Here is an 18947-nt window from a genome sequence, read left to right as displayed (position 1 = left end):
ATACTGTGTGGGCTTTTGTTTACGAAATGAGACAATAGTCTGCTTATTGTTAACCAGCGTTCTTGAAAATGAGAAGCATAATGGTTTGCAGACTTAACACGGTTTAGAAATGATTTCTTCATATTTTTTGGTGTTATCTGTCGTTTACATATCCTTCCTAAAACACAAAAGTACCAATATTTCCAAACACCTAAATTAGCTAAAAATTTAGGAAATGTTACAAAACTATATTTTCTAGAATTTCAGAGAATACTTTAAATATTGGCTGGTTATTTTTCACACAGTGACGTCAACTAGGCAATGGCCTATACTTCTAACATACACTATTTGTAGAGGTCACGCGTCAATGGTGAGCGCACTGAGTATTGTGTATAGGAAAACGGACAGTAACTACAGTATGTATGGCCTACTACTAGTATATAAAGTAAATCCGAACTGGTTTGCTGAAGGTCGAATTCCGCAGGCCACGCCGCGCAAGATGTACAAATTAGCTCCCGGCGATACACTGCAGATCGCAGAATTGTGTGCATGGTTTACCACCACTCTGCCTAGCTATATAGTTATCTACAATACTGTATGGGTTTCTTATGAGTGCATGTCCATCTTAATAATAAGTCGGTTCGTACTTTTCATAAACTACTTTTTGAATCATAACTTTCGTGACCGAGGATATCTTGCAACTACGTGAAGCTCGTCTGGCAAATTCTTAATGAATAAATTCGCTTCACGTAATGAGTAAGTCGTACTTGATTGGTCAGTTTTACCTCCGAGTAATGAAAACTCTAACATGATTGGTCAATTTGGCTCCACGGAGCAAAAAGTCAGCTACGCGTAGCAGCTCCACGTTGTGGCTGTTGCGGCCTACCATATCAGTATCCCATATGATATTTCTATTGCAAGAAAATTTTATTTGTTGTCAGGTAAATGACAGGTTTTATCTAAATACACTAACTGGAAATTAAATTCACTAATTAGTGAGGACCGGTATTTTGCTGTGGATATGTTTAACTGCAATTTTGATGTAAAACATTTGAAATCCGCTGTAAAAATTGTGATAATATTCAACTCTTTGAGAAAATAATTATATAAAGGAATGCATGTAAAATCCAGGTGCGATAAAATGTACATTATTGACACACTATCACTCTCTTTATCTACGTCAATAATAGAATAATCGATTTCAATCGAATTGAATACATTGCTCCATTTTGAGTTTGTAGTTGACTACTGAGCGACCTAAGCGATCGATTGCTAGCCAATCAGATAGAACTCCTTTTCTTGCGTTCGGTGAAATACCACTCGCCCGTCGCTCACTTATACCACTCGCCCGTCGCTCACCAACGGAGTATTAAATTTATATTTATCGTATAGGGCGTCGACACTGTGTGACCTCAATGTTTATCAACAAAGGCAAGGGACTGGTATATCGACATGTTTGAGCGAACAATAGCTTTATTGTGATGTGGCGGGAGGTTTAAAAGCACGGGTCCTGAACAAAATATGATGCGCGCCCATACTGCCACGCAAAAAACAATGGAAATTGTGATGATGCGTGCGCATACTGCCAGGCAATGACGTCATAATTCAACTCATCTATAGAGGGTATTCAATACTACGTCACTAATGACAGAATCATCTCATTTAAATAAAATTCTGTCCTCCATAAGGTAACACGGGGGAATTCACAATATAATGCAATAAAACAGGTGATAGGTATGAATGGTTGTAGAATCGATCTTAAGCATGCGCGTATTTTGGAGGGGGCTTTGGGGGCGCCAGCCCCCCGGGGTAAAAGCAGGGGGCGGCCAAAATGAAGGGGCGGCGGAAGAAGAAGGGGCGGCAAAAAGAGGGGCGGCCAAAACGAAGGGGGCGGTAAATAGAATTAGTAAATACAAAAGGGCGGTAAAATTTGATAAAGCATAAAAATTTGTGAAAAAATTGTACTATACATCAAAATGTGCTGCTTTTAGGGCGCTAGCGCCTGAAACCCTTCTGTCATCTTAAGCTATGCTGTCCACATGGCTGCCATTTCAATTGCTATACCGTTCCGGTTGGTTTATTGCATACACTCTATAGACGAATCCAATTTCACGCATTCCTACACCTCAATGGAGTCATTAGCTGGGTCCCCGTCGGCTCTATCTCACCTAAAATGTGAAATGATGCGGCCTTGGAGGGTATTTTAAACTGCATTCGTGTTACACGTAGACAAAAGAATGATGACAGTTTACAACACAAAAGAATCTAACATCGAATTTTAAGCAGTTTGAATCCACCCAATTGGGCACTCACAACACCTGTTTGGTGCAGGCGGGGACCCAAAGATGGCCGACCAAATCCTGACCATGACTTGGCTCGTTGGATTCGTCTATATTTGGCCAAGTCATGGTCAGGATTTGGTCGGCCATCTTTGGGTCCCCGCAACACCAAAAAGCCGCTTAAAAATCGATGTTAGATTCTTTTGTGTTGTAAACTAACTGTCATCATGCTTTTGTCTACGTGTAACACGGGTGATAGAATGCAGTTTAAAATACCCTCCAAGGCCGCATTATTTCACATTTTAGGTGAGATTGAGCCGACGGGGACCCAACTTTGGCATCCATTGAGGTATAGGAATGCGTGAAATTGGATTCGTCTATACGATAAACACGATTTCTCCATGAGGTATTTCTCCGCGACAAAAAATCGATCGTATTATCGTGTTCAATCTTGCGTTCAGTCAGGACCTATGACTCATTGGAAAGTTCGAATCTCTGCCTGGCCTGCTAAGGTCAAAAGAACGGATAATGCATAGAGCGTGTTTATAGTGAGCCAGCTTATCCGTTATTTAGCATATAAGTATACTGTGGAATCAATAATGTTATTGCAGTATAATCTTTCTGTATACAGCCGCTATTCGCTGTCGTAGTGCACGTTAGTAACCATTGGTTACTGCTCCAAGCCTGGGCTCATACACCTGTTCTGAATTTTGATATGCCATAGGCTTTGTGTTGTGATCATTTCGATCAGTGGTTCGTAACAAAGAAAGCGTGATCCAGTTGACCTGGCAACGGCCATATTGTAACGTGCACTACGACAGCGAATAAACACGCTAATAAAACGTGAATTTCTTGTCATCTCCTTGCCACATGTATCATAGTGGGCTAATTCAATGAGCTCCTGAATCCGAGATTTTATTTCCCGGGATCGAAGACGTTGACGTTGGACGATTCTGCATGAAGTGGTAAGATATTTCTACCGCAGTTATAATAGTAGTCACAGTAGTATGAATCATAAATAGGCGTAATATTCTGATTTGTAGTATGTAATACTTATCATCATGCAACGTGTTTATAGTGAATATGTGAGTGGACACTACGAATGAGCCGTAAACTCGGCAAATTGTATTCTGAGTTAAAGTGTAAAATATGTGTGAAGGTCGTGTACATAGGTGTCTCAGAGTTCAACAACTCATAACCCCGCTTCTGGATATCGTTTGAAGTCAAAGCTTTAAAGCTTATGATACATATTTTGTAAGTTATACGAAATAAAACAAAATTGACCGGGGCCGACTTTACGGCTGATTCGCCGTGTCCAGTCACATATACCGAGTTTTGAGCACATCGTGTACGATAGGTACAAATACTGCACAAATCATGTACCATTAGCACTGCAGAATGGTGGAAGTATTGTTCACTTTTGGTAAAAAGCCCCAAAATTGGCACAGATGTTGGTCAGTCAACAGGCCTATGTTAGACTGCAGAACTCAGTCCTCAATGATAGTCAGTCATTTATCTTTTGGCGAAATATGATCGTTATATGACTATCATTTGAGGACTGAGTTCTTACCATACATCTTCCGAGGTGCAGTTTCAGACAATAGCTTGGGATTATTGGGGCAAAGGTTATCTTTTGAATTCTTTCATGACCACTGAAGCATAGTCAAGCCTGTCAAGGACACTCGGCGTGAATTGAAAGACCATGTCACTCGCCACAAAAGAATGTCAAAGGTCACCCGACACCAATTTGGTGTACTTCCGCGCCTCGGAAAATGATGTTTAAGGTTTAGGACTAGGCCTATGTAACGTTTGATAAGGAGCTTAATGGTCTTGACCTATTTGCCTGTGCAACCTTGGGAAGCAAACTTCCCACATATGTAATACCTATCCTACTATGGAATATTATGCTGAGAGGAACAATTTGAGACCATTTTGATAACAATCGGAGCAATTTTTAAAATTTGACCCCTGTAGAGGTCAAACCTTGACCTTTGACCTTTTTTGCTTATAACTTGAGAACCGTACATCACAGATAGGTCAAACTATACTTTTTTTGAATCCTTATGACCAGAGGAACACTTTGGCATGGCTTAAAACACAATTTGGACAACTTTGAATGAATTTAAATTGGCCCTGGATCCAAATTTGTTAAGCATATCAAGAGCTACATCTGTGCCAATTTTGAGGCTTTTCACCAAATTTAAAAATATGTTTGATATGATTCACCATTCTGCAGCACAACATCCCGGGATACCATTTAAACACTATGGTATATCTGCAATAACCCCGAGGTCACACTTGCAACTCGGGGAATGTGTAAATATCGTGGCGCGAGCTATAAACAGCCCGTTCATCATTGTGATCATGGAGGCGAACAGATAGCTTCTGTTTTGATGTAATTGAAGACCGAATTAAAAAGACTATATAAATATCAGATGTGAAAATCTATCAATTGCACACAAATTAATACAAGTCAACGTTTTATGCTTAAATGTAATAGCCAGAGTATGCAAAATGGGCAAGTGGACTACGGAGAAGTGTAGTATCGGGTGAGCACTTGTTGGTTCAAGTCGTATTAACTTCATAAGTTAAAATCAAATAAGTCGTATGCACAATTTGTGTTTTTTGTAAGTACATATATACAACATACAAGCTTATTTTTTACAACCTTATTTCCACGTCAAGATGCATCCATTGCTTAAAATAGGACGTAATTACGAATTGCCCTTAAATGTGGTCTAGTCGAAATCGGGCAAATTTCACTAACATTTGGGTGTCTGTTGAACCCTTCGATGTTTTCTTCTTATATAAAAAAGGTTTCTTGTTGTTTTGAAGTCCCAAGGCATGTCAGGGAGCTCAAATAGGACCAAACATTTATCCCGAGTAAGCAGTTGGACAACCACATTTTGAAAATATTTTTATGGCGATCCAAAGCTACAATATGATGCTTTCTAAAGTTTTTAACCGTTTTCGATGTACCAAATTCGCTTTAACCAACATATCTTAACAAACAAATATCACATTTTCATCAATTAACTTTTATTTTGTAGGCTAGATTTGGGAGCATAATCATAAGTAATTTCAAATATCCTGAGATATTTTCTGAGATAAGTTTCTGCTTTGCGAAAATCCATTCGTATTGTGTTTATAAGATAATATGTACAAGAGATGTAGCATTTAAAAAACATTTGGGGCACCATGTACTAATCATGCTAATAGTGACTACATAATTAATGTCTATAGCGACTGGTCACGACAAGTGATTCAGTCATGCATCTTTAAAATTAGCAATTAAAACAAAATCATTGCACTGCACTCACAGCTTAGAAAGCTTTCATTGTTCTTTGCACCAAGCATACAAACATATCTCAATTAGATATTGCTTTTTGCAACGTTCTGGAGTATTTGGCAGATGTTGATTAAAAACACCAGAAAATATGGTTGAAAATGAATTAAATGTGGTATCTGTTGATTGTTCAATACTCGTATTTTTTTCAAGCAATCCTTTTTCAGTGAAAAAATAAGTCTATCAAATTATTCTATATATAAATTGATATATTTTACACATTTTTTCGCAGATTGGTATGAGCCGAGAAATATTTGAATGATTGTTCAATAATCGTCGCCGCATATGCTTATCCTCTATTGTGGAATATCTACTGTGCACCATGAAGGCACTCGAGCAAAGACTACGTTGGGCATTCTACCATCATGGCAGATTTGTCACCAAGTATCCGTTATTCTTCATTGCGATCCCACTCCTGATAACGGCCGTTCTCTTTACCGGAGTGTTTGTATCATTTACAAAGGAAACCGATGCAGAGATTTTATATGGACCTGAAGGGACAAAATCTCTGCACAACATGGTCATCATAGACGAGTTATACTCGGATGTTGTCAGCAAAAATATGCTACTAAGACACCGTACAAAAATTGGTATTTGGGGACAAGTCATTATTACACCATACAATGGCAACAATGTCTTGAATGTGCCCGTAATGGAAGATGTGTTGAAATTGCACGATATTATTATTGACATCTCCATTAATTATAACGGATCCGTGTACAAATATACTGATCTTTGCCTGACATGGGAAAACAAGTGTCCTGAAATCGACATTTTGTCTACTCTTCATTATGACCCTAAAGAAGTTGAGAACATAAATATGACGTACCCTCTGCTTTATAAATCCAATGGAGAAAAGATTTTTATTGGAATGCAACTTGGCGGTGTTACTTTAAATGAGGCGGGCGTAGTTGCCCAGTCGTCTGCAATGATGCTTACTTATAGTCTGCGCTTTAACACGAATGACGAACAATTACTGGGGAGAGTGTGGGAAAAAGAATTCCTGAACGTAGTGAACAATTTCCAGAGTGACGAACTAAGCATTTATCCATATGTATCTAGCTCTTTCTCTGATGAATTGGACAAATCATCTGCAATAAGCTTGTACTTAATCGCGATTGTGGGTGTCATAGTCGTAAGCTTCTCCATACTGTCTCTTAGTGTCTCTGATTGGGTTCGAACCAAACCTTTACTAGCCTGCTCGGGAATCGGCGCTGCCTCGCTCGCTTTGGGAAGCACTTTTGGATTGCTTAGCTATGCAGGTTTGCCTTATGGCAATGCAGCAGGCCCAGTGCCGTTTTTAATTCTTGGTAAGTTATGGTTAAATAATTACGCTAGGTCACACCCCCACCACACACTCCACACCATGTGGCAGGTGTAGTACGGTTTTTTGATTCCAGGTAAAGTTGTGCTCTCTAATTCCCAAAGTTAAAATGATAATGTTTTTTGTCTTTAAACCGAGTTGTTTACTGCTCTGAAATGGCATATAAACTGCATGGCTTACAATTAGCAATTTCAGCCAGTGTAAGCACTGGAATACGCGCGCGATGCCAACACAGGTGACACCTTTTACCTCATTGCTAACATTCTAATCTCACTTATTTCATGCAAAGAACATTAACATGTAATAAGATATTGGATGAATGTTTATTTTAAAATTTGCTTATTCTTTGGTGTGTATAAGATAACACTGATGTGACTTAACATGATGAACCTAACAACCGCATTTCATTTATCATTGTTTATCTCTTTTTATGTTGGGAGTCATACTTTTGCCTTAAACCTACAGAAAACTTTTGAATCATCATGTATATAGACCTAACTATTGACTTTGACGAATCTTTTATTTCTATTTGTTGTATAGGCATTGGAGTGGACGACATGTTCATAATGGTCTCAGCCTGGAGACAAACTAACCCTTGCAAATCAACTGAAACCCGAATAAGAGAGTCTCTGCGAGAGTCCGCCATGTCCGTTACCATCACAACCGTTACTGATATTGTAGCATTTGGGATTGGCTGCATCTCACCATTCTACTCCATACGACTGCTATGTACCTACGCCGCCATTGCCGTATTCTTCACTTATGTTTACATGATAACATTCTTTGCAGCTTTCATGGTAGTCACCGGCTACCGAGAAGAACAGAACCGTCACGCGATCACCTTTCAAAAAGTGTTCCCTAAAGAATGTGCTCCTTCAACAGCATACTCTATCTTCTGCGCTGGAGGATCATTTGAATGGCCATATGAATCGGACGAGAAGCAACCTATAAGCAACGATACACATGCACCGAATCCATCGGATTCTGCTTTGATGATCTTCTTTAGGAAATACTACGGACCGTTTTTGACCACCAAGATATCTGTAATAGTTGTTGTGGTGCTGTACTTCGCGTATCTTGCAGTTACAATATGGGGTGTTATTCATTTGGAGGAAGGACTAGATTTGAAGACCGCTGCTTCTGATGATTCCTATCTTCGTGCGTACTACGAAGAAGAGGAATCATATTTTCGTCTTTATGGACCTGACATGATGGTAGTTGTAACAGAAGAGCTGGACTATTTCGATCCAGATGTCCAAACAGAGATTGAAATTGTAATGACAGAGCTCGAAGACAGCAAATACTTCTTTGATTCTTCACTGAGTGTCTCTTGGCTGAGAGAATATCTTCGTTTTCTTAACGTCCTTGGTATCAAAAATCCATCAAAGCAACGTTTCCTCCAAATCCTTCAGAACCAGTTCCTGATTTTACCCGTATATAGACAATTTGTTCCGGATATAATTTTCAATGCGGCTAATACATCAATCATAAGCTCACGATTTTATGTTACTGGTAAAGAATTGGACACTTCAGCTAAACAGCGTAACATGTTTTGGAAGATCCGTCGTGTTTTGAGCAAAAGTCCACTAGATTTGATAACGTTCCACGCTATTGCGCCTTGGTTGCTCGAACAGTACGAATCTATTCGATACAATACACTATTAACTCTCTCCATTGGACTATCAACCATATTTATCATATCGCTTTTACTAATTCCTCATCCATTGTGCTCACTTTTAGTAACCTTTGCAGTTGCTTCATCCGTTTTAGGAGTATTAGGATTCATGTCTATCTGGAATGTACCTCTGGACTCGATCTCAATGGTAGGCATGGTGATCGGTATTGGCTTCAGCGTAGACTACACAGCTCATATAGCGTACGGCTTTACAGTTGCACCAGCGACAACTCGACGACAACGATCTATATTTGCACTCTACTCTTTAGGAACACCTATTCTTCAGGGCGCCGTGTCATCTATCTTAGCTGTGTGCGTTATTTTGGCCGTTCAATCGTATATTTATCGCACGTTCTTCAAATTAGTGTTGTTGGTAGTTTCTATCGGGGCACTTCACGGTATTTTCTTTCTACCTGTGTTTCTGATGTTGTTGATTCCAATCAAGGAAAATACTGAAGCTGAAGAAAATAAAAATGGCCCGATGGCGTGCATTGTGTGGTCGGGTTAGTTTATGAGCAACAAGACCAGGAAACGACACAAACGTCAATGAAAATGAAATAAAATGAATTCCCGTAATGCAGTGAGCTCGTATGACAATGACGTTAGACACATTGAATATTTGTTTTGATGAATTTTGATCACTTTATCTTTAAAATTTGACATGAAGAACATTTCATAATGAAGATCGAGACATCATTTTCTACGATTTTGACATATAAGAAATTAATTGCAGGATGACTTTTATTTTTTAATCTAGATAAAGAACTGGAAAATGTAAAAAAGCAAAAACAAAACAGGACTTTCATAAGCCAAATGTGCGATTTGATATGTATCAGCAGAGAAGATGGTATCATCAATTTTGATTTCGTTAATTTCTTAAGTTGGATTAATTTAGAGTATTGAAAATAAAGAGTTATGAATTAATAAATTGGTTGCAGTAAAGGGTCGGTCACCCATCGTTGCATAGTATTTTTGTTTACCAACGTGTACGTGCAATTTGCATAGCAACACGGACACTTCCGGGGTTGGATGTCGACAAATACCATGGTGCATTGCGATTTTCGGCCGATTTTGCTTAGTCGATAGGTGGCGCAACAAATTATGAATTATTGACCGCCCTCGTATGTTAAGACCGATAACATAAGCCTATTCGCTACTTGCACGGTTCCGCCATTATGCACTATGTGCGGGAGAGCCTCGAACTGGCAGCATACATGAAAGGAAGAATTATGTAACCTTACACAGAACGTTATGACTAGTTCAATTCCCATTCATGTATGCTGCCAGTTCGAGGCTCTCCCGCACATAGTGCATAATGGCGGAACCGTGCAAGTAGCGAATAGAACAGGACTTCCGTAATTCAACCCGTTTGTGATGCTAACACAGTCTAAATATATTCTGAGACAGGTCAGGCAATTTGTTATTCAAAACCGGTGGTACTACCAGGCCTCGAATATCATTGCTAAGCTTATTCTGTTTCACACACACTAGTAAAAACGATATTCCTCCTCTCTCACAATTATACTTGTAATAGTGCTGCAGAATGGTGCCCAATACAAAAAAATATATATAACTGTAATTCGATCGAAACAAATCCTTTTTGAACTGGTGGTACCATTTGCCAAACTTCATATCACACCAGGAAGGAAGAACAACAACCTGTGCCAAACTTCCTTTGCATCATACGACATGTACGAGCAAATGGAAACTTCGAGGTATCAGCTCTAGATAGCTCATACTCCGGTGAATTTATTTCAAAATTGTCTCTCCAACATTACAGTCAGTTTCCCCATCAACCTAGTCAAAGGACTTTTCACTACTTCGTCGACGAATATGATAAAGGCTTGATAACAATGTATAAAATCGCGTTTATTGTGTGGTTGTATACGGTCTGCTATGCAAATGGTCAGCAGGAGACATTTACGTCGGGAAATGATTACCATTGCAATCCGTCGTTTCACGTTCATCCGGTAAGATTAGTCACGATTATCGCACTTTCAGTTTCCCACGCGTTTGAACGGGAATTGGATTGCGTACTTTTTCGATGTCTAGTGAGCAAATTTTTCAATATTTTGAGAAAATGATGTCAAATTTTCTATTCTATATTGTTTGGCAATAATGTCTTTTGCCAATAGTATGTTTAAAGTTGTAATGTTGTGTGTTTGATCGCAAAGATCGGATATTTTCGTTCCCGATTCGAATTCTGAACCCTTCGCAAGGGTGCCGATTTCGGCAGAACTTTGACGATAATTTTGCCTTTTTTGGACACTAAAATGCATTCGATCCTTAATTTTGTTTCAACCGAGTCTTAAATTAGCAAGCACAATAAGGTTGGTACCACTTTTATATACATTGATAAAATTTTAAAGATTTTTTTAAAGTTTCTAACCGGCGCAAAGCGTTAAGTGTGTATTTCCCATTGACATCCAAAATGGGAAATACGAGTCTGATGGACATAGGAACGGCGTCCATGAGACTCAGCGAGTCTAGGTAAGATATCCTCTGTAATCTCTTTTGTCATTCTCCAAATAGGCTAACGTGTTTTCTTTTCTTTACAGTTATAACCTTAAGAATAGTATAGCTTGATTGTGTAAACTCCATGGTCAAGTTCGATTATATTTGATAATTCATTTACACAATTGACTTTGATTATCCATCATTGCTTAAAATTATTATTATGTTGTTTAATAAAAGCAAAAGAAAAAAATTATGAAGAATTCAGGCATATTTTAAAGGCCCATTCAGTGATTTGCTCATCAGGACGATCGTACAAATCATCAAAATTCAGATTTTGGTACTTTGTTATGTCATAAATGTGTTAACATAGCCTGCTAGTGGTTCAGCCGAAAGCCCGGTGTATTTAAGACAAAAATAAGGAATTTACATGAATCTGTAAATTATATACTGACAATATAAATTAGCTACATGTATTTGAATGGGTATACGAGTGGATATTTGAATGGGGCTTCAATTTTGTCAATACTTTTATTTTATTCGTTTTTGGCCAATTTTTTCATTTCTAAAATATCATATGACAGTTTGAATGACTTATCCTTCACTTTTAAGCAATTTATAAACAATTTTAAATAAGTGACTTGTTGACAATTTGGATGTTTGGATTGTTTTTAATAGCACATTTTATTGTGCTGACACCATTATTAGTTATTACTTTACAAGAAAAGAATATGACCTGCCCGGATGCCTGCACCGATGACAAACTGTCACTGTGTTTGATGCAAGGAGCTCGTTTCGCAGATTTAACCACGCTAGGTAAAATAGATAATCATGAATTAGACATTTTGTGTTGATCATAGTGACTGATAAATTGAAAACAAGATTGAACTGATATTATCTAAAGTGTGCCAAAGGATTTTGGTGCTCATTTTGCTACTGCAAATTAGAAGTAAAAAACAATGTATTCGTGTACTTTACAATTAATTTCAGAACACGAATGGCTGCACTGGAAACGAATTTACCGCGGGTAAGTCATTATTCATATTGCATGTATTCGTACAGTAGATATAAATGTGTGCTCCCTTGATCCTCATCAATGCGTTCATACGGGCGTTCATACGTGCGTACATATCGTCTCGGTTCCAAGTTGCATTGTGCTACTCTTGATAAAGGAATACAAGCCGGCTAGGACCAAGACCAACGCTTGTGCTGGCCACATGAGGGCGACAAACAAGATATTTAGCGGTCTAGAGGGTCCTGTCTACTCTACTTCAGCATGCTTTTGATTTTGACTATATTAAAGGCCCATTTAGTGAATTTTGACAATTGACCACTCCGTTCTTGAAATATAAGAATAACAATCGATGATCTGTACAAAATCACTGCGCATTATCAGCGCATGAAGCGTCCATTGTCATTGATAGATATTTGACTCCATGGAACGAATTGAAAATGAGGGAGCTTCGTAAAATTCTTCTATTTCAAAAACGGAGCGGTCAATTGTTAAAATTCAAAAAGTATGTGATAGCTGATATATTCCTCAACCACATCGGTTCTTTACTTAAGTTTGTTTTGGGCGTTAAAATACCCACAAAATTCAGTTCCCGACGATACAGTTCTTTCAACCTGTATAGGTCTTATAGCCGTTTCTGACACTTTGCTTCGTCTCCAGCTCCTTGCCAGCCTGCGACTCTTCCAAGAGATTGTTCGGAGGTCAGTGACAGAGGCAATACACACAGTGGACAGTATATTATTTCTCCACAAGATGATGGGCCACCGTTCCGAGTGTTTTGTGATATGGATACTGATGGCGGCTCTTGGACGGTAATATATAAATAGGAATTTTTCCATTATTGCACTATTAGAATTCACCCTCTACGTTATATAATAAATACCATAATAAACGAAGTTATGGACTATATATAAATGTTTTGCATAGGTTATGGAAAAAATAATCAAAACGTATTACCAAGTCGCTGGGTAAAATTATTCGGGAAATATCAGCTATTTTACCTAATTAGGAACGACCTTATTGTGTTGACCGGCTTGTGGTATGCGTTGACCCCGTGGTCACGGAAGATGTTGGTTAGCTTTTCCGACAGGCCCTTGACATATGGTAGGGGGATATTGATCTTTCTCATTTGGCCTGTAGTGTCTTTAAGATCTTTCTTTTTCTTTGGGTTCGGCGTTTTTAGCATCCAATTCTTATAACCGTAGCCTTCAGCGCAGATCATTTGATATGGCCTCTTTCTTGTTCTTTATCTTCCTCCGAGGTAACAAGTTTGTCAACTCTGTCCAGTAGCGTTCTTACCACTGACCGTTTGTGCTCAAGATGGTGGTTGGAGTCAAAGGTCAGTGTGTGACCAGTACTTAAAAGTACTGGTCAGTGTGGGTGGGCTTCCTGTAATCACTACGCTGAATGAAGACGCCGTGTTGGCGTCGCAAGTTACGTCTTTGCTCAACTCAGACTCTGAAAAGGTAACTTTTTAAGCTTATGTCAATATGACATAGTCCAATATCAGTCTACATGCTGCTAATTTAGTTATCTTTGGGCGAGAAACGTAAAGCGTTCTGCATTTCTCGCCCTTTGCGCTGGGTTTTGACATACATATTGGTCACAGCGTTGCAGAAAATATTCGTGCTGTCTATATACTCGGGAAATTACAGAGGCGATAGTGTTCATGAAAATTTGTAATTATTACTTCATTTTGATATCTGATCAGTGCTATAAAGTCATTTTAGGCAGCAACGTGTTTGTATTAAAAGAAATAATAAATCTGTTGTTGTAGAATTAGAATTACTTATATGCAAATCCGAAAGTTGCAACAGATTATTTTCATTTCTTTATTTGTTAATCATGATTGCCAGTTTTTACGTAACGTTGGGCGCAATGTATCACGAGGGCGTAAACAGATTAATTATTTAAAATAAATAATAAATAAATTTACCGTGCCCACTGATAGTCGGTCACCGAATCAACTATTCACACACGGATTTATTTGTCAACTTCACAGTCAATTAATTTATGTCAACATGTCCTTTTTTGAGATCGCATGCAAACATTGAACATCTCATTTACATAATAATGAACTCATATCTGTGAGCCCATTTTAGTGGCCATTATCTTATTTACATAATGGTTTTGACTTCAAATCATGAGTGGTGATTGAATGTTTAATTGGCCTACTCCTCTAAATATTTTACCATAAAGTCCTATGGTGGAGGGCTTTTTTGTTGTGTAGTCCTACAAAGGTGGGGTGACTAAAAAGTAGCCTGCTGGTACATGTTTTACCGTACAGTCCTATGGTGTAGGGTTTTTTATTTTTTTTATTTTGTTGTCCTAATTTGATTGCTCTCCTTGGTCTCTTCGTCATTTAGATAATTCCAACACCAACCTTCCTATATAGTTTAATTCTTTCAATCAAAATTTCACTCCTCTGCTAATGATGACAAGTGAAAATCGAAGTAATACTGCAATATCAATATGGAACTACACCTTTATCTTGACAATTCATTTGCTCGCCCTATTCCTTTTAAAGGAATTTGTATTAACACATTTACCGGCAAAGTAATTTTGAATACTCTAGGCTAATTTTCAACATGTAAAGCGATAATTTATGTACAAATCGGAATTACTTTCCTGGGAATTGTGTAAAACATACTTAAATCAGGTAAAATAGCGACTTGGTAATACGTTAAGATTTTCATGCCATATGCTAAGCGAATACATAACCTCGTTTTACATAACGTAGGGTGAGTTTCTAGAAACAGCGTAGAGGCACAATCCCCACGTATATCAAAATAAAAAGCCGCCCTGCCAATTTGACTTACTACTAGTACCTTTCTTAATAATTATAATACGGTCTATTGCCATTTGGTCTAATACCATTTTGTCTAATTCCCGTTTCGTCTATATTCAATTGGTCTATTACCAGAAAGGCTAATTGCCATTTAGTCTAATAATCATAGAGTCTAATATCCATTTAGTCTAATATTGTTTGGTCTAATAACCAGTATGTATACTAACCATATAGTCTAATAACCATTTGGTCTAATATTTTTAATAACTATTTGGTCTAATAACCGTTTGGTCTAATAACCGTTAGGTCCAATACTCCTATGGTCTAATAACCATTTAGTCTAATACCATTTCGTCTATTTGCCGGTTAGTAGACCAATTGGCTAGTAGACTAAATGGCTTGTTAGACCAAATGGTGTGTAGACCAAATGGGTATTAGACCAAATGGCTATTAGACTTATTGGTTATAGACCAAATGGGTATTAGACTAAATGGTTGTTAGACTAAATGGTTTTAGACTAAATGGTTATTAGACCAATGAATATTTAACTGCAGAACTGCAGTGTGGATGAAGGTCCTGCCACACACCGACATCACCCGATTAATAATTACATTATACAGCAGAGACATTGAAATGAATACCCGGGATCGGTACATGTGAATGTGCTATGCACGATTTGATATTCAGACGATAAATCTTTGGATACCTGGGTAGAAAATGATGAATATCTCCCGTAATTGATTTAGTTAAAGAAGCCAGATTTTGTTCCTTGCACTTGAATATATGTGTTCAACGGGTATGATAGTCGTTAGCTAGCGTCTTGAGAAAGAAACTCAAAAACTGACAAAAATATTTTGATTTTATATGTGGCGAACTATAGCGCAGCGTAGGCTAGCTGCACTCACCTGTGGAGGCAGTCTAAAAGCAGATGACCATTGACCTTATCATGGCGTATACATGCTCACTCACACACAGAGAGGTCAATTACCAGACTATTAGTCTGATGTCCCTCGGCTCATTATGTGTCTCAGAGATCAGAACAAAATGGCCATGCGTGGCTGTGGATTCAATTTATCATGGCGATTTCTGCCATGATGATATCGGGGCGATGACACTGTGTGCCAATCGATATGGTTCTAGAAACTGGTACCGGTGTGGGTACAAGCTGGTGTGCATTTTGTAGAGGACTGTTGCTGCAGCCACTTTACGTCTTTGATGGAAAGATGTGATGTTCAACTCTGTACGTGATCATCTTTGCTCAGACTTAATCCCAGAGTGGTGGCGCTGGAACTCATCCAACTCAGTGAGGCGTATTCCATCACACTGCGAACGTAAGCCTGGTAAACGGTTGGTTTGCCTCTGACACCAAGTTTATATGCAGCTCTCCTCTAAGCGCCCAGCTTCTGTCCTGCTCTGGATGAGACGTATTAGCTTGCTGTCGACTGTGACTCCCTGTTACCGTTACTTTATCATTATTTTCTAGGATTTGCCTTACTTATCTTGAGTTCCCGTTTATTTTTCATACAGGTGATTCAGAGGCGTGAGGACGGGTCGATAAGTTTCTATCGGAATTGGTCCGATTATGAGAATGGTTTCGGTAATACCAACTCCGAACATTGGCTTGGAAATCGAAAAATTCACAGAATTACATCGCAAGCTATTTATGAACTCAGAATTGACATGGCTGACTTCGACGGAAATACCTCTCATGCTGAATATGCCAAGTTTCGAATCGGGGATTTCAGCACTGACTATAAGCTTATATTGGGTTCATACAGTGGAAACGCAGGTAATTAACATATTATTATACTCGGCAGAGAAATAGTGACTATGATCATTTGAACATAATAAATTTGAGGTTTTACCCTAAGAGTATACCTACTTTACCAAGTTTGTTTCAAAAGGATGCTTGAATAATGCGTTTTTTACGTAAAAGTACGCAAGTGCAAGGTCTCCTTCCAAATAAAAAATGTCAATCAAAGGGTATTAATGACTACTAGGGCGCGGTCACCCGGCTTTTGCGGCTCGTAAAAACCTGACGAATTCCTGGCCTGGCGGTGGCCGATGACTTCGGTAGGTTTAAATTTTCTGTAGAAGTCGTTTCCACCAAATGTCATGGAACTGTAACAATATACGGCGATTTTGCCCCGGATGACCCCCAAAATTACTTTTTTTGCTTAGCTTCGGTGGTGGGTTCAACCAAATGATTTTAATGAACCTGCGATAATGTATGGCGATTTGACCCCGGATGACTCTAAAATGACCTTGACTTTTTTTAACCTCACTTCGGTGGTCGTTCTCACCAAATTTCATGAACCCGCGCCTGCGACAATGTATGCCGATTTGAAAAATAACCTTGACATTTTTGTCTCATTTTGGTGGTCATTCTTTAATTGTCATCCACCACCAAGCGTATTATGTTAGTAACTTCGTGCGAACAAGAGAGACTGGCCTTGGCAACCTATGGGGAGCAAGAGAGAAGACCTACAGGATGGGGTCCTCGGGGTAGTCATCCACTAACAAAGAATAGGGGCGGACCCGGGGGGGGGGCACTTCAATTTGAAATGGATATAGGTGTAGGGCTGGCGCTTTCGCACTAAGGGGCATTCGGTGAGAGCAACATGTAAAAAAATATGGGGTCATTGGGTGAGAGCATGATTTTGGCATTCGGTGAGAGCAAAATTTAAAAAATATGGGGTCATTGGGTGAGAACATGACCTTTTTTTTAAATGGAATCTTTGGGTGAGAACCAAAACAGCGCCACAAAAACCTCGAAAATCGAATTTCTAGTTCTAAATGGCTTCAAATTTCTTTATTTTTTCAAAATAAGTAACAAAATCAGTGATAAATGAAAGTTGCTGTTCAAATTGAACTTGTAAGGGTCTTTGGGTGACAGATCAAATGGAAAAATAGGGGTCTTCGGGTGACAGAGCGCGGAGCGAGCATGTGTTCGTAAAAAAATATGGGGTCTTTGGGTGACAGCGATGCTGAAAAAGGGGTCTTAACAGCCCTACATACGCGTCATCTCCAAAGTTGGAGTGCCCCCCCCCCCGGGGGGCGGACAGACAGACAGACTCACAGCACAGCGTATTATTAAATAGATAATTTTGATGTGTTTAAAGAATACTCTATTCTGTTCCTTATTTCTGTTTAATTTGCAGGTGATTCGTTAACACGTTATAGTGGTGCTCCTTTTTCTACGAAGGATGCCGACCATGATGAGATAGATTCTAATTGTGCCATTACGTACAAAGGTGCTTGGTGGTATAAAGGGTGTCATGATTCAAACCTAAATGGACAATATCTCGGAGGTGCTCATGAATCGTTTGCAGATGGTATCAACTGGAAACAGTGGAAGGGATATAACTACTCCCTAAAATATGTAGAGATGAAGATCAGGATCAAGTAAATCGTTGCAAGTTTATGTTTGTACCCTGGACGACGCCACTAAATCAATGACTTTTCGCACGACGTCAGCGGTGCAGGATCCAGAAGAAGCGTAATAGGTGCCCATTCCCGCCCTCCCGCAAATCTGTTAAACAAATAATGCAAAAATATGCCTATTTCGGCAAATTTTAACATGTATGCCTATGCATTTTCGCACGTCCTAATAGTGTTGTGAGTGTCCGCTAGTCCTCAATTATAAGTATATAGCGGCGATTCAAATGCAAGCTCAACCCTACAAACTCAGTGTTGAAAATAAGACACGCCCTATGAGATGTATAATATGCTATGATAAGAATGTCCAATTCTTTAATCAGACTGTAAAAGTAGCTCCCCAGCAAAAACAAACATATTTGGAAAAGATATTTTCAAAAAACTATATTAAAACGTTTTATACCCTTTATAACCCGACATTTAAACGTTTTCTATAAATCGCTTTGTGGCGTGGCCATTGATTGGTTTCAACGCCATTCCTGAAATAAAAGATAAGTGAATGAGTCTTGTAAAGAAATACCATATTGTGGATATTCTAGCAAAGTGTTTATTTTCAAATTAAAATTACAGAGATTCGCATCTTTATTGCATCTTAATGTAAAAAATGTCTATTAGCAGATCATCAGCGCATCCAATTTAAAAGTTTGTTTTG

At 38.7% G+C, this 18947-nt stretch overlaps 2 protein-coding genes across 2 annotated transcripts; both read left to right on the top strand.

Annotated features, from left to right (window-relative positions):
• The first annotated feature begins 2895 nt into the window (after positions 1-2895).
• LOC140148478 (patched domain-containing protein 3-like) lies at positions 2896-9559 on the top strand. The gene is made up of 3 exons (XM_072170457.1): positions 2896-3223; positions 5837-6914; positions 7469-9559. Exons 2-3 carry the CDS (start codon positions 5927-5929, stop codon positions 9109-9111), a joined length of 2631 nt encoding a protein of 876 aa, XP_072026558.1. The 5' UTR covers positions 2896-3223; positions 5837-5926; the 3' UTR covers positions 9112-9559.
• A 728-nt stretch (positions 9560-10287) lies between these two features.
• Positions 10288-18707, top strand: LOC140148477 (fibrinogen C domain-containing protein 1-like). The gene is made up of 5 exons (XM_072170456.1): positions 10288-10573; positions 12048-12084; positions 12730-12881; positions 16385-16646; positions 18019-18707. Exons 1-5 carry the CDS (start codon positions 10457-10459, stop codon positions 18264-18266), a joined length of 816 nt encoding a protein of 271 aa, XP_072026557.1. The 5' UTR covers positions 10288-10456; the 3' UTR covers positions 18267-18707.
• Positions 18708-18947: the final 240 nt, after the last annotated feature.

This window comes from Amphiura filiformis, chromosome 3 (genome assembly GCF_039555335.1).
Source record: "Amphiura filiformis chromosome 3, Afil_fr2py, whole genome shotgun sequence".
Lineage (NCBI taxonomy): Eukaryota > Metazoa > Echinodermata > Ophiuroidea > Amphilepidida > Amphiuridae > Amphiura > Amphiura filiformis.
The sequence above is the reverse complement of the archived record's forward strand: the minus strand, read 5'-3'. Positions and strand labels throughout refer to the sequence as shown.

Bases quoted from the DNA above. Each gene is read 5' to 3' on its own strand.
- LOC140148477 (XM_072170456.1), top strand. From the start codon at position 10,457: ATGTATAAAATCGCGTTTATTGTGTGGTTGTATACGGTCTGCTATGCA. The intron at 10,574-12,047 runs GTAAGATTAGTC...AATTAATTTCAG, and splicing joins CGTCGTTTCACGTTCATCCG to AACACGAATGGCTGCACTGG. The intron at 12,882-16,384 runs GTAATATATAAA...TTTTTCATACAG, and splicing joins CTGATGGCGGCTCTTGGACG to GTGATTCAGAGGCGTGAGGA.
- LOC140148478 (XM_072170457.1), top strand. From the start codon at position 5,927: ATGAAGGCACTCGAGCAAAGACTACGTTGGGCATTCTACCATCATGGC. The intron at 6,915-7,468 runs GTAAGTTATGGT...TTTGTTGTATAG, and splicing joins AGTGCCGTTTTTAATTCTTG to GCATTGGAGTGGACGACATG.